This window comes from Dicentrarchus labrax, unplaced genomic scaffold, assembly GCF_905237075.1.
Source record: "Dicentrarchus labrax unplaced genomic scaffold, dlabrax2021, whole genome shotgun sequence".
NCBI lineage: Eukaryota > Metazoa > Chordata > Actinopteri > Moronidae > Dicentrarchus > Dicentrarchus labrax.
This window is the reverse complement of record NW_026136706.1, coordinates 29,721,316-29,749,310: the sequence shown is the minus strand read 5'-3', so window position 1 is coordinate 29,749,310 and position 27,995 is coordinate 29,721,316. Positions and strand designations below refer to the sequence as shown.

Below are 27,995 nucleotides of genomic sequence, written 5' to 3'. Positions count from 1 at the left end.
ACCTTCAACATGTGGCTTGTTCCAGTCCTACGTAATTGATGAACAATTGTAATTAACAATAGACAATAATGGGACAGGACTCTCAAACCATGGGAAATAAGTGTTTAATACAATACAAACACCAATGACAAAGGAAGCAAAATGTACAACTCTCCCAGAAGGAAAGGCTGGAATATTAATACTGACATTTAGTAAGCCTTTGCTGAGCTAAATACACCCATTTAAAACATGTATGCATACAACACTGGAATACCTAAAACTATACTTTCGGTGCATTTGATCCCTTTCCTCCCCCAAAAGCAAAATAACATGCATCACAATTATGTCAAGCTCATTTTTTGCAATTACGAATACTAACATTAAGATATATACAACTGCAGTGTGTCCTTTAAAAGCAACTGCATCCCTTTCACCAGACAGTCAGACTCTGGATGGACATTTAAAAAAGTATCAAAATCAATGCAGCAGAGCTTTCTTCTTATCCAACAAATTCTTCCCTGTCAAAACCTGGAGTCCGACCGCTGGCAGTTGGGTCACAGCTCACTACTTGCAGTCTTAAGCCCCAACCGACATTTCCCGCAGCTCCTTCTGCAGCCACAGAAGGCTTTATCTGCCGCAGTAGTACTTCCTGAGGCTGCCCTAAAACCGTCCCCTCTAAAAAATAAAGAACTTCATCCATTACAGAGAGCAGGTGTATTGCCAGTACCGTATCAGCTGTAAAGCAGCCATTTAAAAAGATTTGACTGAAGAAAAGTAGGAGAGGGTTCCCGCTCCTTTCAACAAATCATTATCCAACACCTCCAGGAGTTTCTCTTGACAATCCAGGACAGCACTTTCTCACAAACCGTCCTTTATGTGACACTTAGTGTTAGCTCTTGGCTGTTCTCCCCGCAGCCAATTTTTCTGCTTTCCTAATAGACCTTTTTCACAGCAGCCATTTTGACATGAAATAGTGGGGTAAGCACAGCTGTTACCAATGACACTAATAAAGGCTCCGTTCCATTTAGTTTAGCAGAGCCTTTCCCTTTTTCAAAATGGCTGTTGTGAAAAAGGTCTACTGACTGCAGCTTTCCTCCAACATTATTCTGGCCACAGCACAGGCTAAAATACTTTAAACATTACCAGGACAACAAACTAGTCTGTACATTTTCAGGTTTTCAGGGCGCGTGGGAGCCACAGCTCCATGAATCAAATATTAAAAAAATACTTTCAAACGTATACAGGAGCCATAACCATTTCCAGAATGATTGTGAAATGGCACCAGTCAAATTGAACTTCAGGAGGCCGTGTGGACTGAATGCTGGTAAAACATGCAAGTGGCTGGTAGATTTTCTTTATTTACCAGCTGAAAACAAACAATGGTTATCTACTGAGAGGCTGGTCAGAACATTCACTAGCCATGTGGCCAGTAGACAGAAACATTAATTTTGTACCCAGCTTAGGGATCAACACACTGATATGTCTCCAGTTTACAACACTGAAAAGCTACTGATAGCACCTGAACTCTGAAATCCTCCAGAGGAACACTGCACAAATGTACTATATTAGGCAGCCAGCACATTCACTGAGGCCCGCAGGTACTGTATCAGATGTCAGCCTGCGTATTGTCAGTACCAACGCACGCAGGAAACTGTGACAGCCTCCTGGATGAATATTCACATCCTGCCTCCGCCTATGGGGGAAGTTTTAAGGAATCTTGGAGGGAAAGGAACAAAGGTTGGGAGGGTGAATAAAAATGCAAATCAAAATTGTGACTCATGAGACAGACAGAAAGTAGATCCCCTTTCCCCTCATTTCGCCACCAGTGTAGTTTCCATAATGTGCAGAAATCTGAAAGTGTTTATGCTTTATAGTATTGTGACAATCTTCCATGAGCACCTGAACTGATCAGAAAGTGGATTTAAATACGTATTAAGTGTCTCCCATTGACTAGTTTCTCTCCTAATAGGTCTATATAAAAGTTTGGACAAAGATCCATTTCTAAATAATACCTCATTCTCATTATGGCTTCATTAAAAACATTAAAAAGTGCCAAGTTCTTCTACTCTAAAGTCTCTGTTGAAAGGAACATGAGCGTGATGGCTGATGAAGAGTCTGTGGACTTCCCAGAGTTCAATTTTCTCTGATATTCTCTTCAGTAATCCAGCAACGTTTAAATCCTCAACTTGAGTCTGGGTAAGGAGGGAGGGGGGGATAACGTCTGTTTTCCTGCTCACATACAGGTGACTTCAGCTTTTCCCTCCTCCTGCTCAAAGCCACCTTCCTCCAGGTGGGACAGGGCGCTGGGATACCCTCCGCCGAACACCGGGAAGCCCCCGATGCCCCCGGTGGTTGGAGACAGTTCCTCGGGAGGGACAGGGCTGCTGACCGCACGACTTACAGAGCGGCTGGACACGTCGCTGTGCACAGACAAAGCCTGGAGACAGAAAGAGACGTTAGAGTAGCTATTCCCAAACAGGACCCTGAATGATGCTTCTGAATGATGTATATTTCATCACACCATTATAAACACTATACCTTTTAAAGAATGTCCCAAAATGTTCAGATGTTTCAATAACCATCCTTAAAGGCCACAACTCTTAACCTTCACTGAGCCACAGCTTCAGCCTGAGCAATGCCACAGCAAATCAAGTGCAACTTCGACTCTGTTCACCAGGGGGCAGTGTAGCCACATAAACAGTCTCCCCCTGCAGCAACCGGAGATCTATCTGTCAGTCAACATTCCTCAAATAACTGCCTTGTTTTTCTCCAAATACCACTAAAGTAATTATGTGAAAGTCTTTTAGTGATGACTGTCCAAAATAATAGCAATATAAATGAAATGTGTTTGAGTAATAATTTAGTAATGTGAATATGAGGACTGAGAGGGTACAGGCATTTATTCTCACTCAATCACTGATACATTGGCAGGCTCATATTAGATCATTATGGTTAAGTAGTGTATATGTTGGGAAATCAAAATGGTATAAACAAAAATAAAATATATTTTTAATACTATTATACCTTTTGTTATTCATAACAAATTGTGAGAAAAATAATCAGAGAGATAGTCTAAACATGATAGACATTCATGCTGCTAGAGAACCTGCAGTAGTACTTACACAAGTTCAAATTCCATGTGAGAGTCTAATGTTAAAGCAGGAGTGTGTGAGGAGTGTGTGTTGTGTTATAGAGGGTGAGGGCAGATAGGAGGATAGAATTCCAGCCTTTGTTACTGCTGAAGCTACTGGCTCCAAGACATGTCCTGATAAACACAAGCACACTATTCTGGAAAACAGCTGCAATTTACTGTCTTCTTACATTTACTCTCACCCTAGAATAACACATGTTTTGGCGGGAACAGCATTAACCTTTTAAACTCATTGAATGTGAGTACAATATTCACTCTCTTTTAGCTCTGTTTTTGGTCTCTACCAACTCCTGAAATATGTGGCTCTTTAGCTGCTGAATGCTCCACTATGTTCACCAGCTAGTCTCTAACTGAGGCTGTCTGCTGTGTGGAGCTGAGCAGGTAGTGTACAGTGGCTTCTTCGAGCTTTTTTGAGCTTTTTCACTGAAAACAGCTGCCTGCTGCGGTTGAAGACGACACCATGGGAGCTAAACAATGAGATTCATTTCAGTTCATTTCAATTAAACCAGCGCTGGTGATTGTTGAAAAGACAGTTTGGGTGAGTTTTTGTGTTTTCTGTCCAGTTTGAAGTCTGTTTTATGTTTATCTGTGAGGTAAAATTACAGGTTTTGTCTATGGAGTTTTTGGTCTGAAACACTGGTGCTCTAGTGCGACATCGAGTGGCAGTCCATCATCTTGTATACCTTACCTTTAATATAATAATGGTTTAATCTTTATTAATAAAGTTTAACGTTCAGCTGTAAAATATCCAGACTCAGCACATATCTTTGTCATAACTCTCTAATAACTAAATTTGAGGGGTAGTGGTTTATATTAGGTGTAAAGTTATCACATAATTAGACTGATGTGATATAGAGTAGAGTCTGACCGTCACCCACTTCCACCTCCTCTCACCTGGTTCCTCGGTTGTCCGGCTGCCTGACTCCGGACCGGCCTCTGTAGAAACACAACCTGCTTTGTGGCCAGGTTCCCTTCACTATACACAGACACAGACACAGACACAGACACAGACACAGACAGACACACAGACACACACAGACACACACAGACACACACACACACACACACACACCCACACACCCCACACACACACACACACACACACCCACACACACACACACAGTTAGCTCAAACAACAGGCTTCAAAATGCTTTCGGTACAGAGCAGAATGAATCAGTGACTAATACATTTTACAGATACAGTGTGTTTTATTACCTGTCGTGTCGGATGATGGGAGTGGGCAGCACACATGTGAGCAGCCACCCAAACTCAGCCAGGGTGTGAAGGAGGGGCCCGTAGTCTGTTTTCACATTGGAGCCCTGGGTGTAAACACAATGTATGCATATGTAAGAAACACTTACAGATAAGTTATAAAGGAAAAGATGTCAAAATGGCTGACTTATAGCCAACTATGATGAAGAGGAAGTAAACCAAGTGCAGTTATTGAACGATCATAGTGGGTTGTATGTTTTTGTGGAGTCAGTATTTTAGGGAACCTGTAAATAGTCAGTGCTTGGAACATGCAACGCCATCAGATAAAATCTGTGAGTATTACAAAGCATAGAGCTGTGTTTGGCATCTGATAAGCATTTAAACGCACTAATACTCAAACTGGACTGGACTGTGTCCCTGACCCCTGAGGGTCGGGACCCACACTAGGGGTCGCCAAAGCTTCACAAGGGGATTGATTTTAAGGGGTGTAAGAAAACTTAAAAATACATAGGCCTATGTAGGCCTATATGTCTGAATCTAAATCTGTGAATAAAACAAATTTGTTTGCTTAGAGAGAATGTATGATTGTAAAATAAAAAGATGGGAAAATTGTATAGAATTGTAGAAATGTTCCTAAAACCATCAGAAAACTCACCTCACGTAATATTCACTGGAAATAATCTGCTCAAAGTTCATCTAAATCTCTCATTTTACACCAGCTTCCTGCAGTTATTGTGCTCACTGTTTGGGTTCACTGTACAGTCTATAAGCTGTTCTCTACTGTTAATATCCATAAAATCTGTCACTTTGTCAGGGGTTGTCTGTTTACTGTCTGTGTGGATAGTAGGGCTGTGTATTAGCAGGATGATACAGTATATATCACGATACAGGGGTTAGGATACTGTAAGCTAGCTGGAGATGGGCCGCATTGATATCACTAGATGCGATGTGTCATAATGAGTTGCCATTTAGAGACTATTGATGATACAGCAGCAGCATTTCGTCAGGTTAGCAAATATAATATTTTTGTAAAAGAATTGTTGAAGTTTGAAGCAAGGGTTTGTAGAATAGCAAATCTAAATGTACTCTAAGTGTTAAATCATTGTAATTGCGTTTATTATGTCCATTTGTTACACGTTTTGTATTTATTTAGATTCATATATTTAAGTATACTTTAAACTGTTAACAGTTAATATTCTCTTCAATGTCAAGTTCTAAATTGCCTTAGAAATCTAAAAAGCTGTTTACATTTTTAATGTCCTCAACTTCTTTCTGTACAACTACTGTAAACTTACGACTCCTTCTCTACTTTAGAAAGAACAAATCCTATCATTAAAGGGTCAGTTGAAGACATTTTCTAACTTAGTCGCTTCTTTTTTCTAACTTGAGCTAACTGACTCATAACAAGACTTACTGCCCTCTCACCCCTGCACCACACACACAAACACACACACACACACACACACACACACACACACACACACACACACACACACACACACACACACACACACACACACACACACACACACACACACACACACACTCAAAAATGCTGACCTCGATGACAGTCCACTGCTCTACGACGATGGTGTCATTGGCAGGAGGAGAAGTGCTCCTCTCTTCATACACAAACAGTCCCTCCAGTGATCTCGGCACTGGCTCGCCTGAAACACACACACACACACACAAAAAATCACTGTAAAATGGGCACAAATGTATTTTCTTATAATTATATGGTTCAACAGAAAGAATCCAGAATAAGTGCTGGAGGACTGCAGAGGAAATGTGTCAATGACCCAGTTATCAGAAATAGGTTGAGCTCCGTTTGAGTTCCCATGTGCTGGTGTGAGAAGAGGAGCGTTAGAGTGGAGGCTACTTGCTGCTGGCTGTGTATGACTGTCTGAGAGAGTGTGTATTTCCATTTATGCCAGGCCTCAGAGGTCTACAGATGATGTGGATGTCTGCTAAAGAACAGGAAGTGAGGTCACTAAGGTCAGGAAGACAGCTCCAAATATAGATGCAGTGGGAGAGAGGAGGGATGGACCACAGCCAAAACAGGAAGTGACTGATTGTGTGTATGCGTGAATCACTGTTTTATGAGAAAAGATAATAATGCAAAGAGAGAGACCTTAACCCTTTGAATCTAAAGCTTGTTCTGCTCTTCACTCATCTCACTTTTTTTTCATCAACTTATTTACAGTTGATGTCTATGGAATATTTCAAATGCCTTAATAGTATTTCCTTTTTATTGCATTAATTATGTCATAATTACCTAATGTTTAAAGGACAATTAAATATCTTTTTTGTATGGTTAACTGAATGATAATTCTGAATCATTTTTATCATAATTCATTCAGTTATTAAAGACAAAAAGCTAAATATCCTTTTAATATACATTTTTTTATTTAATTAGGGAAATTCGTTTTAGGGCTTCACTATATGGTAAAAACATCATATTGCGATTATTTTGACAGACACTACGATTACAATATGATTTAATTTTCACTGAAAAATACAAAAATCAAATCATGATGTGACATTTGTTGGGGGTCTGTACCAAACAACAGATTTTCTTAAATCTGGAGAACAAGATTTGCAGACCAGGGCAGCTTTGCAGCACAACAGTACATTTGACCTTCATCAAAAATTGCAGCGTCTGCAATTTGCATATTGCACATTACAATTTCGATATTATAATATTATAATGGAAGGTCTGAGGCGATAAAGAACTCCTTTTTTCATGATGAGCAGGGTGAGGTATTAGCAGGTTTATCATCATGTCTTTGATGGAGTAAAGTGCAACATTCTGCATAGTCTGACATGTCTATTGATGCCCGTAGCACACACTGAACGCACCATACAGACAGAAAAATAGTCAAGGGACAGTAGGCCCTAGACCTATTAGATCTGCTGATGTGGGAACCAAATGATTTAAGGTCTGAATCTGCTGATTCTCGCAGTAATGGCTTTTGTGAATAAAGGGTGCCATTTGTGACGCAAATTGGTTAGGTATAGGTATAAGGATTAAGTGGTGAATTAAAATGTAGATTACAGAAAATGATCTTATCTAATGACTCCTTTTCTAATCCAACCTTGTCTGTGTCAATGAATAGATCAGCAAACACTGCTAATGGCTCTGTGTGCACTGAATATCAGAGCTTTATGAGCCGACCAGAGTCAATTCATCATAAACAAATCAGCACCTAGAAGGAAAAGGAAAGAAGTTATAATTGGCAACCACTTGGCTGGTGTAGCATGAGGGTGTGAAGGAGAGCTGTCAGAGAAAGATGGGTGTAAATCTAAAAACTGACGAGGATAACAAGTCTTCAGCATACAGAAATGGTGGCTTGCGAGTGAGAGAATGAGTATGTATGTGTATGTAAGAGAGAGTGAGAGAAAGATGATGTGTGTTTGAGAAAACCTTGGTGCTGCATAAATAACTGCCTCTGGAAAGATTATCTTGATAATGTCTGGTATTGCCCAAACATTGGAATGTGGAAACATACATACGCAACAGTTACAAGCAATGGTTTGTGTGTGTCGGTGATTTCTGGCCAGATAACCAGTGAAACTTCTCTTCATGTCTGTAGCAGTCAAGATTTTAACAAGACTCAGACCCTACAGCCATCCTAGAGGCTCCATAAGGCTGTATTTAGGCACTGCTGTGTTTTAAGCTAAATGCTAACAGCCTGCTAACATGCTAAAGCAGCAGGTATAATGGTTACCATGTTCACCATCTTTGTTTGACATGTTAGCATGCTAACATTTGGCTAATAAGCACTAATGACAAAGTCCAGCTGATGCTGATGGGAATGTCATTAGTTTTGCAGGTATTTGGTCCACCTAATGATGGTGCTAGCTGAGAAGATAAATCAGGGATTATCAGATGATTACAAGTCATCCTCAGGGGGAGGGACATTAATGTTGACCAAATTTCACAACACTCGTTGTTGGGGTTCCCCAAGCTTCCATTCTGGGTCCCCTGCTGTTCATGATGTTAACCTGCTCCTTGCTAACTTGGGTGAAAAGGAGACTGATGTTGGGTCTGAGTTGAATCAACGGTAATCTAGTTTGTCAGGGGACAGGACTTTCATGTGCACTGCTGATGTGATGTTATATAATTCATCCACACTGCTGATAGTACTGTACAGGCTTTAAGAGTGTGGCTTCCAACATCAAACCAACCTTTAGGCGTGTCCCAGTAGACGAACGAGTCCACCAACGACCAGCCTTTGCGGTAGTAGGCGGCAGTCAGCTCTAGCCAATCAGCTTCCAGGGCACTGACCACCTGGCCCTTCCTGGAAACACGCATTGAGAGCGCCCCCTGGTGGTACTGACAGGCCAGTGAGTCCAGAGGAGCACAGCCTGGAGCCCAGGAGTGGAAGAAGACCAGCAACCTCAAGTCTGGAGGGAGGCAGGAAGGAAAAAGAGAGCAAGGATGAGGAGAAATAAAGACTGGAACGCTTGTCAACAAGATCTGGTTTGACAGAAAGCTACACTGACCTACATTTATTACCTGTTTATGAATAGAATATAGTTACAAAACTGCCACTGAAAACGTGAAAGAAGGTTTAATCTCAGGACAGAAAATGAAACAGTTAGCATGGAAATGTTAATCCCTTTTGAGGAAGACCGAGACCTGGGTCAGACATCAGTCCTGTGAAGTGTTATAACATCTCCCCACGAGCAAAATCAAACTGAAATGTGATGGAGGAGCAGCGAATATCTCACCAGGACTGTAGGTGTTTTCCTCCAGCTCTCTGTCTCCAGGCGGCGTACCAGGAGGGGTGCATGGAGGGGAGCGACAGCCCCTCTTTGGACTGTGCACCCTGCCGTTGGTGATCCCGCTCACCTGCTGGAGGACCGAGCCGATGAATCGAACGCCCCCCCGGGCGCTGCTGTTCACCTACCAGAAAGACGACCAGCCACACTGTTACCATACAGCTCAACATTACAATAAAGCAATTCTGAGGACTTTTTACACACCACACACTAAGTGGTACTTGGAAAGTAAAAGAAAACAGAACAAAGTGTGAAAAGCATCACTTCTAGGGTGCAGGGTCTGTTTTCAACAGAATTCATTGGCATTTTCACTGAGAACATTTCTCAGTTTCCAAGGGTGCTGTTTCCAAAGAACATATCCAAGCATTGTTACTGTGCCAGTTTGGGTGTTTTACAATATGCAGATTGGATGTATAAATTATTAATTAACTGAAATTATCACACATGTTTACCAAAATATAATTCTGTTTCTGCATTCTTTGGAAGGAGGTCATAATATAAGCCCCAATAATGCACTCTGTGGTGTCCAATATTTTTATTTATTATTTCTATTTTCCTTTTTCCTGCACCCTACCATGCTTTAATACTTTCAATTTAACTTTATTTCGCATATATCTATATCATAACTATATACTTATATTATATAAGCATTATTATTATTATTTTCCACAAATAATATAAGTAATTTACTCATTCAGTCAAAGTCAAATTAACATAAAACTTGAATTTCACCTTTGAAGTCCTGAAGAGGTGAAAGTGTCCAGTATTTTAGTTATTTTGAGCGCCTTTAAGTCTCAGATAATGTGAACGTATGAAATATTACACACACAGATTTTTATAGCCATGAATAGGTGAAAATATCCAATATTTCACTTTGTAAATCATTTTTTATGGGCCTAAAGAGCTGAAGGTATTCAATATTTTATTTTTGCAGGATTTTAGAGGCTTGAAGAGGTGAAAGCATCCAGTATTTAAATTATTTTAGTCTCCTAGAAATTCCTGAAAAGGTGAAAACATCCAGTTTTACTTTACGATTTTAGTCTCACAAAGGTCAAAGTATTGAGTATTTCACTTATTTTAGATATTATAGAGGCCTAAGGGATGAAAGTCTGCCTATCTTTTTCTGTAATGCTTTAATCATGATGGACCACTGCACTACAGTAACATTTAGAATGCAGCTCCCTCATTCGTTGCGACTAAGTTGCGGTAAATATCACTGACCCTGTCGATGAGTGCTCTGACCGTGTCACCCGTCAGTGACTCTCCAGGTAACGGCCACTCCTCCACCTTCAACATTGGCACGCTGTGACACATGGACGCCATCTGCTTACTGAAAGCACACACAGACAGACAGACAGACAGACAGACACATCTATTAGACAGCCAGTGTGACAAGTTCAACAGTAACAGCGTTTGACTTTTTTGGCTTCTGTGTTCAGGTCAGCGGGGAGTTTCTGGGTTAGTGGCACCAAACCTACTGAACCTGTCCAGCTGGAGGGTTCATAGTTCACTCGTAATTGTCACAGAGCTTCAGACACCAACACATAAATTATTTATAGGCTCAGCAGGACATGGCTACCAGCTCCTGTCTAAGCAATTACACAAAGGGTAAACAGCAATTTAGGCAATTGAAGTAGATCTTTGATTCTCTGCCCGATCAGACCCAACACAACCCACCAGGTTCGGGCTGATTCGGGCACAAAACATAGGTCAGGTTCGGACAGAATTAGATTTAAAAAATATATACATATTTAATATTTTGCAACTGTAATTAATGAATGAATTTATTATTTATTGTTTTTTCACTTCTATTAGTTCGGTTCGGGTTCAGGCCCAAAACTGCTTCCGCGGTTCAGGCTTGGTTCGGGCTTGCACAGAATTGTTTGGGCTCGGGTTTGGTTAGGGTTTAGGTTTCAATCAAAACTCTAAATTGAAGTGATGACAGTTCATACACACCATACTGCCTTTTCAACAGCAATGTGAGTTTCTGTAAAATAACATAACAATGTTGCAGTATTTTATACTTTACTTCAACGTTGCATTAAAATACCATCATTAACATTACTGATTCCCTTCTACTGCCATCATCTTATGAAATAAAAGTTAGCATCATAGTAACGGTATACCAACCTATCAAACCTCACAGATTAAAGACACTTTATCTCCATTGGCTGCTGTGAGACTCCTGTTGTTGGGTGGATTTCTAGCCAATAGAAATCATGGTAGACACAAGGACCAAGTCAAACCATAACATAGTCTCCCCCTCCTCCAGGCACGCCAGTCTGACCTCCTACCAGCGCTCTGCATTAAATATGCAGCTGACTTCATCTATCATTCATCTATTTACTAGACGGTATGATAGTGAACATGTGGGCACAGTGGGAAGGTATGTGTGGCAGAGGGAGGGGAGTCACACACAGCCTGTATACAGTAATCTTTTTTTGACCCTTTCAAAAACATTTGATACTGTCGATCAGAGAATCCTATTTTACAAACTACAGTCTAGATGATGTTGCACTCATCTGGTTCCATGAGTACCTTACAGGAAGAACTCAGATTGCTGTGGCTGATGGTGCTGTGTCAAGCCCTCTTACCATTAGTAATGGCGTGCCACAGGGGTCCATTACTGGTCCATTATTATTCACACGTAAAAAAAACTGTTCTTCCTAATCAGCTCTTCAATGTCCATGTATATGCAGATAACTTAATTATATATGCCTCTGGCTACACTCCAACCCAGGCTCATCTTCAGTTTGCATTTGATGCCTTCCAATTACAACTTCTTAATCATAAACTTGTTTTGTTTTTTTGTCAAGTATGTTTTATTGAGGAAGTAGTACATGAGATGCAGTGTACATTTTCACTGAAGGAAAACAAAGCTAATACAACAGATTAATCAACTTAACTGAACAAAATATACTCTTAACACATCCACCCACCCACCCTCCCTTTTGTTTAGGAAGTACTATACAACAATAAAGGTTGCAGTGGAAAAATAGTAATAAAAAAAAAATAAAAATAAGCGATGGAACTGTATTTGCCAGTAAACTACACAGGGAGTGTCTTATTGGTTGTTTCTCAGGTAGCAGACAAAGGGCAGCCAGATCTTATTAAATTGTGACCGTCTATTATTCAGAGAGAACCTTATCTTTTCAAGGTGAGGGGTAATAGACTTGTTTTAAATGCAGATGAGACCAAGGACATGGTATTGTCCCCATCCACTGTTGTCTCTGCTTATCCTGCCATTAAACCTTTAATTAGTACTCATACCACTCTTTCGGCAATCTTGGTACTCTTCAGCTATTGTCTGACGATGATTTAGCCTCTGGGGCAATGGCCAGTGTTTTCGGGCTTCTGGTGTAAGTAGATACATGGAAACAAATGAGAAATATCCAGACAAAAACTTCCTTTGCGGTCCAATCAGCAACTTGATACATGATGAGAAAGACATTTCGACTTGTCTCTATAGATAATGTATCTGCATATAAAGATAAATAAATAAAACTAAGCTAATAAAAAACTAAATTGACACCAAAACGTTACGAGACTGCATTTTGGCCAATGCGTTCCGCCTCTTTTGCTGTCCACACGGACTGTTTACCTGCTTGCAACCAAAGCCTGCTCAAACCTTTAAACCTTTTTGGTCAATACTACTCAGACTACAAACGGAAAGACAGGAACAAATGCTGTGATAGCTTGTCTACAGATTCAACATTCATATGCAGATTATCTGTTTATGATGATAAGGCTTTCTGAGTCAAACAAATATTTGACAGCTGTCAGAGACTGTCAATCCAGATTCATATTCAACATCTGGCCAAACTTATGTCAGGTACTATACAGCTTTTAAACTGAATAAACTGCAAGCTGCCCTCAAGATAGATCCCTTCATTCCCCTTGGAGAAGCTTTATGATCAGAAGTTTTTATGATTCATATCATTGTTCTGAATAGTTCTTTGTTGATTGTGGTTGTCTGGCCTCATTTTTGTTGTTTTTCTTGCTGGTTGTGTGGTTGTATGACCATAAATGTTTCTTATTCTCAGGTATCTCTTAAAGGTAAAAAGAGATCTCAATGTGTATAAGTATGTGTCCTATAGGTCTAAACTTACAATGATGAAAAAGTAAGCATCCTATATTCAAATTAAGTCTTCATTTTAGTTATAAGGTTGAAAACATGGTTAAGATTTGTGTACCTGGGTCTGGGACGGGCCAGGATGGCGCGGTAGAGCAGGCTGAAGGGCAGTGAGCGGGTACGGCCCACAGACAGGATGATAGGGTGCAGGGCGGTCAGGATGTAGCCTTGTGTGTAGTAGGGCTGCAGGGCCTGGGGCAGCTCGGAAAGTGAGGCCACATACTGCACCGTGGGACGGCTACCTGCATGGATGGAGACATAATTGGAAGAAACAAGTCAGTGAAATTCTGATTGTGATCGAGACTTTTCACCTTTTCTTCAACATTTTAGACTTAACCACTAATTGAAAAAATAATTGAATGACAACGAAAATAGCTCTATACAACCCAGATCAATGTTTCAGGCTCAAATGAATGAAACGAACACCTGTATCATGTGATTAGTATGGACAGAAATGTACTTTACGCTACACAACACACATTTTCCTCATACATAGAAATTATTTTGGCATCCTTCAAAAAAAGGTTTCCTGATGGTTTTGTGTGTCTTTATTTCAACAGTCAGCTTAAGAATGCAGTAAAAAGTGCACATTAGTTGTAAAGTATGGTGACATTTGGAAAGGCTTTAGTTAGCTCTTGACTTTTTGCCCTTTTGCACCAGACTCTTTATGCTCTGGCCTTGTTTGAACCCTCAAATCTCCTAATGTCACCACTCCAACAGTCCAAAACCTACATATATTCAGTTGACTATTATAAGTGACAAAGTGTAGCAGAAAATCTCCAAAAAAGCCAGAACCAAACGTGACCATTTTCTCCATTCAAGACTTGTGTTTTCAAATGTATCCAAACCAGAGGACATTTTTGAAAAGCTCCGTTTTCAGCAGTGGGAAATGTCGGTGTGGCGTGGGTGACAGAACCAAAGTGGTGAGAAAAAGTTTTCAGATTTGTGTGTATTAGTATAAACTATGGACAATGATCCATAATGATACACACTGTCTGGAAAAGTTTCCTTTGCCTTCCTGCATAATGACTTTAACATCACTATTCCCATGTTGCTACTGTGCTACTGGAGAGGAAATTGTACACACACACAGACATACACACACATACAGTATACACACAAACGCACAGGGTCTGTCAGACAGGAATGCAGATGATGATGACTGAGCATACCATTTATATTAATATCACTTTTGTATTGTATGGTAGTAGGCAATCTGTCATCCCAGTTGTCACATATGGAACCATTTATTTAGAACCACCCACATACTTCCACAATACAAATCCTATGGTGTGTGAAATTGACATGTCACCATCTTGCAATATATGCAATATATATGGAAATATTGCTAATCTGAAAAATAAAAATGTTTGCTGCTTGGTCTGTGAGTCCAGCGATGTCTGATGATGGCCTCAGACTGACGTAAGGTCTATCTGCTCTGAGACAGACGTGAAAAGAACAACCACTGACCCTGGCATGCTGAGGGAAACACCCCTTCACCGCACTCTTACATAAAGGTTATATATGCACACACACACACACAAACTATATATACATGTTTTTAGTGCTGCTCCTCCAGCTGTGATGTCTGATGTGGTGAGACTGGTTTTCTGTCCGTTATAAAAGGTGCGGCCCTGAGGCTGGCACACACACACACACACACACACACACACACACACACACACACACACACACACACACACACACACACACACACACACACACACACACACACACACACACACACACACACACACACACACACACACACACACACACACACAGGGTGCTTATGTTTAGTTGCACTGAGTGTAACCTTCATGCTGCTGTGATATTATAGCAGGGTTTATGCAGGTTTCAACAGGTTCAATTTGAGACTTTTAAAGACCATTGTGAATGCAATTTAAGACCTATTTTACATACATACTGGCAAAAAAGTACAAAAGATATGAAGGAAAGTCATTATTGATTCCATGTCAGTTTGGTTTTGTAGTTATTATAACATGATCAATCACGATCAATACAAAAAATTTCCCAGAAGCACATTTGAAAGCGACTGAAAAATGCAACTTCATACAAGTAACGCTAACTTCATTAATCCAATAAAATGTTAAGACCTGTCATAATCATATTTAAGACACTTTAAAGCTGCAGTAGGTAACCTTTAGAAAAAATACTTTTTGTCACATTTGCTGAATCAGGTTCCTCTGACTCCTCCTAATGCTCCTGATGGGATTTGCAAGAATCAACAACAACAAATCAGAGTCAAGAAAGATTGTAAGGATAAGAATTGTGCAGGCTTAAAAGGAAGTATACACTCCAAATGCTTTTAAAAAAGATCACAAGTAAGAAATTTTGCTTTCTGGTCAACCCATTTCTCATTTGTGTTATCCTCACCAGTTCCAGCTATAAAGAGTACAGTCAGTGTTTAGGAGCTGTTTGTGTGCTGGTTGAGTCTTGTTGTTTTTCTTGAAACCCTGGCTGGAAATCCCTGTGACCATCACCATACTTCCTGTGTCCACAAAGAGTGGCTGTTCACAGAGGGGCTTGGCTGTGTGCCCCTTGCACATGCTTGCACGCACACGCACATGCACACGCGCGCGCACACACACACACACACGCACACACACACACACACACACACACACACACACATATAAAGTCAATTTAAAGCAATTCAAGTTTTAAACACTAAATTGCACATTGAGAAAGAACAACTGGGAGCGAGATAGGAAGAGAAAGTGTGTGTGAGTGTGTGTGTGTGAGAGAGAGAGAGAGAGAGAGAGAGAGAGCATTCCTCATTACAACCCCCCACATTCTCACGAACAAACACCCCATCGGGGCAACCAGCACACAGTTGAGATCACTGCAGCCTCTGAATGGGCTGTCTGGCTCCATTATAAGACTAAAGACCACCAGAACCTCAATGAAACCACTAAAGCAGGGGCCGGGCAAACACAGCTACAGTTTACTGGCATTCCTGTGGGTTTAAACCCCACTCCACACACACACACACACACACACACACACACACACACACACACACACACACACACACACACACACACACACACACACACTCGAGGTGAATTTAAATTTAACATGGGCTCACATGTTCATACTTCACTGTGGATGTGCAACTTTTAGAACAACTTCCTTTTCCTTCAGAGGACTAAACAGAGCCAGTCAAGTCAAACGTGGATCACTGGCAGTGTCTGGAGGGTTGCATCGAAAACACAGGCAACCACGCTGCAGTCAATGGCTCCCAGGAGGACCATGATGTCATACACACACACACCTCTTACCAAGGCTTTTGTTGCAGCCTTTTGCTCTTCTCCTCCCCTGCTTTCAGTCCTCACACCCCCTCCCACCCTGCTGCCGCTCGCCCCGTCAACCCGCACACTGAGGCCTCTGTTCAGTGCTGTGTGGGGGGAATAAAAGAGGAGGAGGAGGAGGAGGAGGAGGAGAGGAAGAAGGGAGGACCAGCAAAGAGGGTAAAAAAGGGGGAAAAGAAGTAGAGGAGCATGGAGAGGTGGGAATTGGCAAGATGAGGCGGGGGTTCAACAGGAGTTGAGCAACAACTGAGGGCACAGAGAGGGGTGACAGAGCTGAGGAAGTGGGAGCCGAAGAGTGGAGGGAGGGAGGGCTTCGAGCCAAACAGGGGTTACAAGATGAATTTTATGAGCCCATATGTGAATGAGAGAGCTGGAGAAGGTGTGAAGAGGAGAAAGCTGCCTGGCAACGAGGAGCAACAAAAGCAAGAGTAACACTAGTGGGAAAAACAAGAAGCTCTGTAGACATAGCACTGCTCCGAGTTTAATGCTAACGTCAGAAACATAACATGCTCACAATGACAATGCTAACAAGCTGTCATTTAGCAGGTATAATGCCACATTCAGGTCATATTGTTAGTCCATGGGTAACTCATTTAAGATATTTAAATAAGGGGACTACAAGGTTACTGGCAGGGGCAATCCTACACACTGTCTCACTCATTCATTTAACAACGTTTTGGTCTATACAATCTTCATTAGTTATATGGGAAGCATGACAAGACATGCATACACATACATACATATTTATACATATACACACACATTATGTTATAAAAATATAAATTGTCGCTTTAAGGGGTCACCAAAAGAATCACAATTCATCCTGTGTGGAATCAGATTTCTTGGCAATCCATCCAAAAGTTGTTGAGATTAAAGTAGTGGACCAACCGACCAACCGAGATACGATTAGAGATGATTACAGAAGGCATTTAACCCCCTAATGTGGCCATCCCAGATCATTAGCTCAACATTAGGCACATTATGCCAATCAAGACTACTCTGAAGTAAGGCACAGACTGGAATCCAACATAACTGATGGCTGAGTGTGGGTTTCCAGGTTTGTACTGCCCTTCAAATCACCTCTAAATCTAATAATAAAAGGAAAATACTGACTAATCTGAAATAATCCAGCATGGACCATTAGATTCCCAGATTAGACAGAGATTACACAAAATTGCACTCAGCCCTGGAAATAATAAAGAGTACAGGCAGATAGAGAGATACCCTTTTACAATCAGGCCGGTGAGCCGATCGCTCAATGGATTGAAAGAAGGTTTCAATTCCACCCACGTTTTCTTCAACTGACTTTTCATTCATCCCCTCAGTTCATCCAACCAGCAATGAACACACGTCACCTCAGGTTAAACCATCTCCCAACCCGCAAATCCCTTTGTATCCTCCCATTTATTATCTAGCCATGACCTGCCATCACTGTGCACCATCACATCATCCTCTTATCCTCTATTCCCTTCATAGTCCAGTTCAAGTCTTCACATGACACTGCTCCATGTGTAGGGAGGAACAGGATATTCTTCAGGATGGCTTCTAGCCTCAGGCATCATATATTAGTTAGTTCTGCAAGGTTGTGCTTAATTTGTTTGTTTGTTTACTTGTTAATCAAGTAAACAGTAATTCCTGAACACCTGCCCTGAGATCAAATCAAAAATGGAGGTTGTGTGGACTAAAGATCACCAATTTGACTAACACAGAGGCCCTTTATTGGACTGAGCTTCAAAAGGAAGGAACACAGTGAGCAGTTTGCAATGATGAGATCAATACCTATCAAGACCTCTTTAGAGTCCACATGATTTCTTGCTTTCACGTGTGCCCAGTTATCAGTATTCAGCTCAGTGAAGTATGAGCCATTAGGTGCTTAAATGTGCTTCCTCTGGCTCCAGGCCCCAGGTCCAGTCTCCTCTAAGTCGGAGTAAAACGAGGCCAAGCTGACTGGGAGCACTGCTGCTACTGGGCATAGCCATGGGAGATACTCTATAGGGGGGATGGGTGTGTGCGTCTATTACCACATTCAAGTATGAGTAGGAGTTGAGTCTGTCACAGTAACTCTGCGTGTCCCAGAAACGCTCCATCCTTTCAAAGGAAAGCCAGGCCACAGGAGGGAGGAGTGGTGTGCTGATGGTTCTTATAATGGCATGAGGTAGCACTGTAGTAGATTACTTGGTAATATCATTACTGCTTCAACAAATACATTTTGGTATTTTCTATGAAAAACTGTTAAACACAAAAATGATTAGCAGTGTTTCTCAAATGGGGGTACGCGTACAAGTGGTAGCAAAACAGGTTTTAAAGGTACAGTGGGTAGGATTTAGTGGCATCTAATAGTATAGCTGAAGATTGCAACTTCCACGTTTTACCCTCTCCTTCCAAAAACAAATGTGAAACTACGGTGGTCACAAAGCATGCAAAAAACGCAAACTATCTATTCAACATGGCGGCCTCCATGGAAGATGACCCATGGCATCTGTAGATAGATAGATCCTCCTAAATGTTACACACTGGATCTTTAAAAGTCGCCAAATTTAGTAACAGAGTGCGACAAACTAAGTCTTCTTCATCGTCACATTTGCTGGCACATTGCTACAGTTCTTGGCACACTATCACCACCACCTGTTGGGTAATGGAGTTGCGTAAAATCTTCAGTAGGAATGTGTATTACGTCGTTGCATGCTGGTATGTTTGCTTGACGGATAGGGATCCACTTATAAAAACATTGTTACATAACGCTACTCCACAGGGCATGATGAAGCTAAGATTCATCAGGAATTCCAACAAGAGTACTGAGTTTGCAGAACAAGAAGGGCCGAAGGTGGTGGAACTTGTCTGGACAAAAACCATTACAGCAGAGCAGTTCAACAAGATATGCAACAAGAAGTTACAAATACCTCTCCAAACTGAAAGGCATCTGTTGGCCAGGTGCTTGAATGGAATGGAATAGAATGTACCGACAGATGTGTTATTATTGCTCTGAAACATACAAGCCTCAAGGCTGGAGACTACTGACTACTTCACACCTCTGCCTTTAACAAACTCAATCAGTCAATCAATGCTGAATGTGCACACACTGTGATTTCATTAATCTTGTATGTTGAGTTCACTCACAGTTTGATCAGCCACACCATTACACAATCACCTGGCCAGCCACAATGTGGAGCTTACATACACTTATAACCCCCATAAACTGCAGTAACTGTGACCCAAACAGTATTTCTATAGAAATACTGGTTCTATGGTTGGAAAATGTAGTGGCAAACAAAAAGGTTGTCTGATCAAGGTAAAGCAGTAAAAAATATTCGGAATATAGTGTACACTTAAACTAATATTGATTTTTTTAGGTGGCTTCAATATGTTTTTCCGTATCCCTTGTCTACAGCAGCGCATTGCTTGGCTTCCATGCCAGGACTTCTGTCTGCTTCTCCAAACTGGGGGTGTGCTGGCCACCACACACTGACTATGGATAACTACCTCATACAACCCCACTTCAAAAAACACGATGATTCCTTTAAACACAGAACACAGTTTTGTCAACTGACAAATAGACAAAGACAGAATTACTTTGTGCAATTCTGGTATTAACAAAACATAAGAAGACAAAAAATATGCAGCCACAGAATCAGAATCAGAATCAGAAGGCTGAAGTTGCATCTTCAGCAGTTCAGAACTGTGTGTAGTCCATGAGCCACGGGTTGTTTTAGCCACATGTGAAATACTAATCCAGTAATATTAAAACAAGCTCAGTACAGTTTATAACGCATCTATTGACAGCAGTCAAGTGGGAAATCAGGCAGAGTAAGTGGGGTAAGAGAGCTGTATGACATGCCAGAAATCCAACCGATTGCTCGACTGTCAGATCATTGATAGTTCAGGCAATTAATCAGGCGTTGGGATCCCCCTCAAAGTGAATGTCAAATGACAACTGGGGGCGAACAATTTTGGGGCTCAAATCAGGCCAGATCTGAACAGTGTCCGCTTGGTTTAACATGGAATAACAATAACTGTTCTGATTGTCACAGGAATGAGTCCTAAAACCCTGCACCTCTGGTTCCCTCGTCTCAAAGTCAGTGGGTTTTTGAATGGGTTTTGGTTAGATGCCTGAAATAAGGTCTGTGGTTTAGAGATTTTCACGTTTAGTTCTACGACATAAAATACGTCAGTAAATACCAAAGCTGTGAATATTGAAGCTTTTACGTGTCCTTAAAGAGTTGGCTGCTAACAAGTGTCTAAAAGAGACTACAGAGGTTGTTGGTGACATTAAAACTCAGAGACTGTCTACTCACTAGTCCGCCTTTACAGCCTCATTGTGTTTATACTATTCTAACGTTACAACCTGCAGATTTTAATTCCAGGATTTAATTACAAGTTGGAAGTTTAGTGGTGGTGACGCTAATGTCATGTGACCATGGTGTAGTTTGTTTAAAGCCTGATGTTAGCTTTTTACTTCTGCTGATCACATTTATGCTTCAAAGATCATAAACATGGTGTTCATTAGTGAAGGCTATATTACTGAACAAAACTGTATCATAAACCTTTGTTCACCACAGAGCTAATTTCCTGTAACAGTCCAAAACCCAATGGAACAATCCCATTAGCTTTTTGTCAAAGGAACCATGGCGATGCTAACTTATGGACTACAAAATCATCCCTGCAGTACTCTACAGCATATGATAACTAGACATTTCATCATACATAAAGTATTGAGGAAAACAAACCCTGTACTGCATCATGGTTTTTAACACTAATGAATTAATTTCAGGAAACTTCAGCATCTTTCTTGTTTGGTGCTGTTCAATCACTGGGTATTATTATTTTCTCTCCGTCTGGGAGGACACCTCCAGTGAATTTGGGAGCACATCAAATATCACGTCTATCCTGGAGGTGGTTTCAAACTGGAAACGAACCCTGCAGAGACTCATTTGAAGTGAGAATGCAGTCTGGTTAGAAACTGGTGTACAGCCAGGAAAACACACATTCAGAAGCCTGGATTGGCTCTTCGTGGTTCTTTTCATCTTTCATCTGGCAAGATGAGACTTGACTGACTAAACCAAGACATATATTACACCCATTTTATTTTTTTCACCAAATAAAATGAGGCGATGAACACGGTAAACAACTTATAGTCTTGTGAAGAAAAGAAATAAATACCTCTGAGGATTCCAGCCATCACCAGACTGCACATTACTACTAGAGATTGGAACCACTCCGGTTTATCTTTAGCTGTGCCAATAATGGAGCCTTCACACTTCGACAGATTCACACATTTCAAGTCAGTGTGATCACACAAATCCAACAAGACAGAAAGCCCGCACATTAAACCTAAATGTGATCCAATCACCTAACACATAATATACAGCTGTATACTGAAAACGTATGAGGGCTTCAATGGTTCGAGCTCCGTTTGGAGGTGGTCAGGGATGCAAGTGACCAACTTTAAGGCTGTGAGTGCTTTTGTGATTATTTGCAGGCGAAAAAAGTCCCAAATCTGTAGAGTGTGTCCAGCACAGGAAGAATCTGCTAAACAAACAACTCGGACAAAATTTAGGAAGTGTATGTCCCTATAAGGCTGCACAATTCATCAAAATATTTTAGAAAGTGGAAAATCCCAAATTATAGCATTGCATTCTACTATTATAGCATTACAGTACTGTAGAGATGCAGAAATGCTCTAGCCTACAGATCTTCTTCCCCAGATGTAAGAGCAAATGTCACATCATCATGATTTTAATAGTTTTTCCAGTGAAATTTGTGATGCAAAAATGATCATTCCCATTAATCGTGTATTCAATATGATGTTTGTACCATATCGTGCAGCCGTTGCAATCTTGATCCCTTGCACAAATGTTTTTTCTAAGCAGCAGTCATACGTTCCCAGATACAAATCTAATGTGAGTGTGGAAGCAATGTCTGATCACAAAGAGCAGCATCTGAGATGTATTCTCACTACTGGTATAGACTGCAGGTTGTCTATGGTGGATCTAGATCTAGACAATCTATGACTCACACACACACACACACACACACACACACACACACACACACCCCCCCACCCACACACACACACACTCTGTCTGAAGTACTGTATTTAGTCTGTCTGTCTGAGAGCAGAACCCATGACTCCCTGCTGATGACAGGCCCAAAGTATTTCAGAAAAACTTTCCAGAACACAAACACACGCAGCAGAGAAGCATTCACTACTGTCAGGGTTGATGAACAGTTTGCTGCTGGGTGACAGAGAGAACTCTTTCAACAAGGAATATTTCTGTGGTGTGCCACAATCGTGTGTCACACTCACTGTTGTATGTTCTGCACTTAAAGCATCAGTGTGTAGGATTTAGTGGCTTCTAGGTCTTGTTGGGTCCACTAAAAGTTGGATGGTTTGGACTTTCGGACCAATTACAGGAAGTTATGGTACATAGACGGAAGAAAACCCCCGCCAGAACAAGCAAAAATGAGTCGTGGAAGTACGTGGGGAGAGGAGGGGATTATATGTTTAATTTCAATTTGGTCAGACGAAAACATTAAAAGTCACACTCACAAAAATGCCGACATTACCAAAACATTTTCTGAGCGGATGAAAGAGAGAGGGTATGTATTTTGCACTACGAGAACGTACATTTCTCGCGAGTACTCAGTGCTTCCAGTTGGTGCTGACGTTGTTGCTGTTGGTAGTAATACCATAATAACGCAATCGGGATTTGCTCATTCATTTTCATTCATACGGAAAAGACTACCCTATTCACCAATCAAAAGGAGACGCAATACACGTACATGGTGACAACACGCCGTAGGTATGTCATGGAAAGTTCTTTAGTGCGCTAGCAAAATTACTATGTGAAACCGAAAATAACGGGATCAAATGTATACAATGTAATTAAACACGAACGTTGGTCCGGACCTTGGTCCGGACTTTTAGGTGTGAAAACGCCCTTAGACACAAAAACATGGGAAAATAAGGTCCAAGTTGAAAATAACTGAAAGTTACCTTTTACCTGTTTAAGTTATTTATCATTCTCCAGTTCCAGCTTCTCTAATGTGAAAATTTGAGGCTTTTCTCTGGTTTATGTGACTGTAAATTGAATCTCTTTGGATTCTGGACTGTTGAAGACTTCAACTAGGGCTCTGTGATTGGTCATATGTTAGTCAAATCAATATTAACATACAATCAATTGACAGAAAACTAATGAAACTATGTTGTCCTTTTTTTGAGCAAAAATGGCAAAAAAATAATTGGTTCCAGCTTCTCAAATGTGCATATTTTCTGGTTTTCTTAAGGCGGGGGCACACAGTATGACTGATTATGAATGTGGTTTGGGCATAACGGCTGATGGGACCAAGTTGGACTGGGTCTGTTCCATCCTGGGTTAGTTGTTGTTGACAGTTGGCAAATAAAATCACACAGTGAGTGATATGTGAAGACCATAATCTTAAAGGTCCAGTGTGTAACATTTAGGAGGATCTGTTGTCAGAAATGGAATATAATAATAATAATAATAATAATAATAATAATAAGGTATGTTTTCATTAGTGTATAATCACCTGAATATAGGAATCATTGTGTTTTTGTTATCTTAGAATGAGAAGTCCGCCATGTTTCTACAGTAGCCCAGAACAGACTAACCAAACACTGGAGCTAGATAGGGTCTTTAGCATTTTCTGCAGCCACTGGAGTTTCTCCTACACGCTTTGAAGGTGAGCAGTATTGAGTTCACAGCTAGATGCCACTAAATCCTTCACAATGGTCCTTTGAATCTTCAGATCCAGTCACTGCCAATAATTCTCCCAAAGATTTTTTAAGATGTTTGATATTCGTGTGAAGTAATTTAAATGATTGTGCTAAATGACCGGCTTTACCTGAAGTCAGCTTCGTTTTACAAAGTTCACTTGCCTCCAATTCCCTCCAAAGTCGTACACTCCTCTCCCTCCAGCATCTCCCCAGACTCTGTGCTTTTTCACTCCTTTTTTGGCCTTTTCAGCACAAATGTCACTGCATATAAACAAACCAAGTGGCTGGTTGCCGACCATGTTTGTTGTGGTAGAAGAACATAGTTGGCGTTCTAGCGGGACTTGCAGGGTCATCTACCTCCAGAACTCCAGTCATTACTGACCAGTGGTTATGTGGGTTGTATGGTTGTAAGGTTTATGCTCCTTCCTGACCGACTAAAGACAACGATTCATCGATTAGTTGTCAACTATTAAATTAATTGGCACCTATTTTGATAAATCAATAATTGTTTTTATGGTAGTTTAAAGAAAACCAATTTCTCTGATTTCAGCTTCTTCAATGTGAATATTTTCTGGTTTCATTCGTCCTCTGTGACAGTAAACTGAATATCTATCTATGTGGGTTGTGGACGAAATAAGACATTTGAGGACGTCACCTTGGGCTTTTGGAGACACTGATCGACATTTCTCGCTATTTTCTGACTTTTTTTGGACCAAACAACTAATTAAGAAAATGATCTACAGATGAATCGGTATTTGCAGCCCTACTAAAGAGTAAAACATCTGTGCAAGTTGGAATCAATCTTTATGTGTGGTTTGTCCAGTCTCTGTACATCTGTCCTATGCAAGGGACTGATGGTTTTACAGAACAAGACATGCAATGTTTTGCCTTTTTATAGGTGAAACACTTAATCTTGAAAATAATCTGTGGATTTGTCCATAATAAAAATAGTTGTTTAATAGCTACAGCCCTACTTTGAAGCGAGTCTACATGATCGGATCTCACGTACACAGGACTGGACCCACGCCGAATGCTGGACAATCCTAAAGTCATTAGAAGGCGGGATATGTACTTTACTTTCCCGATCCCCTTAATTTGGAAGGCAGCACTTTCCTCCATGACTCATTATGGTGTCGGCCTGCTGTTTACATGCTAGGCTCCCATTCAGAACTTAATCACCATTTCCTTCCAAATAGGTCACAGTCAAAACAGCCGGTCTGAGGACCAGATGAAGGGATTATCCTTGAAAAATGGCAACCCTCGGCAGTCCGAGATCCCCATGCATGTTCCAATTAGATTCTGTATCCCAGCAGGTGGGTTCTTCTCTGGGAGGGTGCTGCATTTTACTGCATGCCTACGACATGGGAAGGGGTGTGTGTCCAAGTGTGTGTGCCAAGGGGAGAAGGGCTAGTAGAGAAGGCAGGAAAAAACCTTGAGTGACCTATTTCTAGATAGGCTGAACGAGCAGCCCTGTTGCTAGGAAAAGCCAGAGCCAAATATCACATTGAAAGGGCTTTAAAATTAAATTGAGTGGAATTTAAAAACAGTAGCAATATGGATACTAACTGCACCCTGTCTGGCTACACAGCCAATTTTATATCACTTCACAAGCATCAGAGGAAAACACAGCTCCTGTGTGAACAATACAGTGATTCCATGTTCAAATAAAACTGCCATAAACAGGATGTCTGCTATTTAGGAGCATTTTAAGGTCAAATAAACAAGTTTTAGTCAAAAGAAGCAACACATAGAGGCCTTTTTAAAATGGTAAATGGTTAAAACTATAATAATATTTTGAGGGGGGCTTACATCCTTATTCTAGTGTGTCTACCTCCATTAAGATTAATCAGTGACAATTAGACAAATGGGAAGAAATAAAAAGTAATAAAATGCAAAGTTATGCAGCTAATTATTATTAATAATATTATGATTATGTTCATTATACATATACATACTTTTTCTGAATAATAAAACCATAATGTCCCAAAGTGCAAGGTCTTAAAAAGATATTCTACGTAAAATTATATTAAATATTGCATCAGATCCTCACACAGTGTTTTGGGTTTTAGATGAAACTAAATTTGACATTAATCAAATAATCAACTAATCGTTTCAAATAAAATGTCGGAAAAGTTTCCAGAGAGCGGGGTGACATATTCATTACTTCCGACCAACAGCTGAAACCCAAAGATATTCAATTTACTTTCATTTATGATCAAGAAAACCAGCAAATTCGCATTTGGACCAGACTTTCCACTTCAAATAAATAAATAAATAAATAACTATGTATTACAAAACAAATAAATAACACATTTACCCATTAATTTGAGTTGTATAGATTATTTAAAAATACATATATACTTAAAAATAAAACAAAATTCAGTCCAAGCCCGACCTAGGGGCAGTTGCTTTTGTTTATAGCATTTTTGTCTGAAAGTTGACAGAAATGAATCATCATTTTGAAAACGATGAATCATCTCAGCTCCACTTGAGTTGTTTGATCAACAGTCCAACACCCAGATATATATCATTTGTTACAATAATACAGGCAGCATTATGGCAGTAAGCCTACCTTCCAGACTGAAGTCGAGCAGCACATACTCGTACACAGTATCCGTTTTGGACTCCACTTGTGGTCTCTTCAAGGTGGAGTAGATCTTCCCGGGGCTGCTGTCCTCCGGGTCTTCCAGTTTCCGCAAGCCGCAGCCCATGGCCTCTGAGGCGGGGACAGCCGCTCGCTCAGCGCGGTGGGAGCACCGGTGGAGCGGCAGACAGACTGAGCTTCTCTTGTGCTTTCAACTTTAACGGGACCTCTCCATCCCTCCTCCGTCCTCCCCGGTAATCCCTCCGAGAGCTCACAGAGAAGCAGCGGCGAAGGTGGAGCAAGGGTTTCCGAGGAGAGGAGCTCGGTGGACGGTTGTTAGGTGAAGCGCTTGTTTCTTGAAAAAGTGTCCCGCTGGTGTGGCCGCAGGTCTGAAGCGTGGAGAGGAGGAGCGCGCTCTCCCTGGAAAGAAAGTTTCCTCCACAATCAAGCTAGCAGGGATGATACAACTTCCTGTCGGAATGTCAAAATAAGATACTGAACTAAAACACGAATCTAACAGAATATTCGTCCCGTATTTAATGTTTCAGTCCAGTGTTTTGTTCACTTTCTGTGTTTTTAATTATGTTTTTTGTTATTTGTACAGACTCATGATCAGTATCAGAACTACTTGTGACTTCCTCTTTAGAGCTGAAAATAATAAGTCAATAAATCAATTAGTTGACAGAAAATTGATCAAAAAACAATTAACTGTTGAAGTATTTTTTATTCTTAGTGCCAAATATTAACTGGTTCACCTACAATAACATTTTATTTTTGTTTTCATTTTCCCACTTATTTCATATATACTGTTTTCCCCATGTTACACGATTTGTCTTTTACTGTTTAATGTGTGTAGCTATAAATGATAAATATTGCAATCAACTAGGCTACTTTGCATTTTTAAAATTAGAATTCTATTTTTGTTTGATGTATCCAATTATTATTGGCTGCTGAGATTCTGATTAGATTCTGATTATTTTCATCATACAATACTCTCATTTATTGAATTATAGATTGTCCTAATGCTCACAATATGAGAACCACAATGCCCTCTCAAGTTTCTAGAGTCCAGTGGCGCCCTC

At 40.6% G+C, this 27,995-nt stretch overlaps 1 protein-coding gene across 1 annotated transcript; it reads right to left on the bottom strand.

The window, feature by feature from the left end:
• Positions 1-87: 87 nt before the first annotated feature.
• rftn2 (raftlin family member 2) lies at positions 88-27,337 on the bottom strand. The gene is made up of 9 exons (XM_051403753.1): positions 26,902-27,337; positions 13,321-13,501; positions 10,349-10,457; positions 9,077-9,251; positions 8,531-8,749; positions 5,903-6,009; positions 4,346-4,449; positions 4,025-4,106; positions 88-2,416 (listed from the first exon to the last, which is right to left on the bottom strand). The coding sequence occupies exons 1-9, from the start codon at positions 27,038-27,040 to the stop codon at positions 2,213-2,215; spliced, it is 1,320 nt and encodes a 439-aa protein (XP_051259713.1). The 5' UTR covers positions 27,041-27,337; the 3' UTR covers positions 88-2,212.
• Between the last annotated feature and the right edge of the window lie 658 nt (positions 27,338-27,995).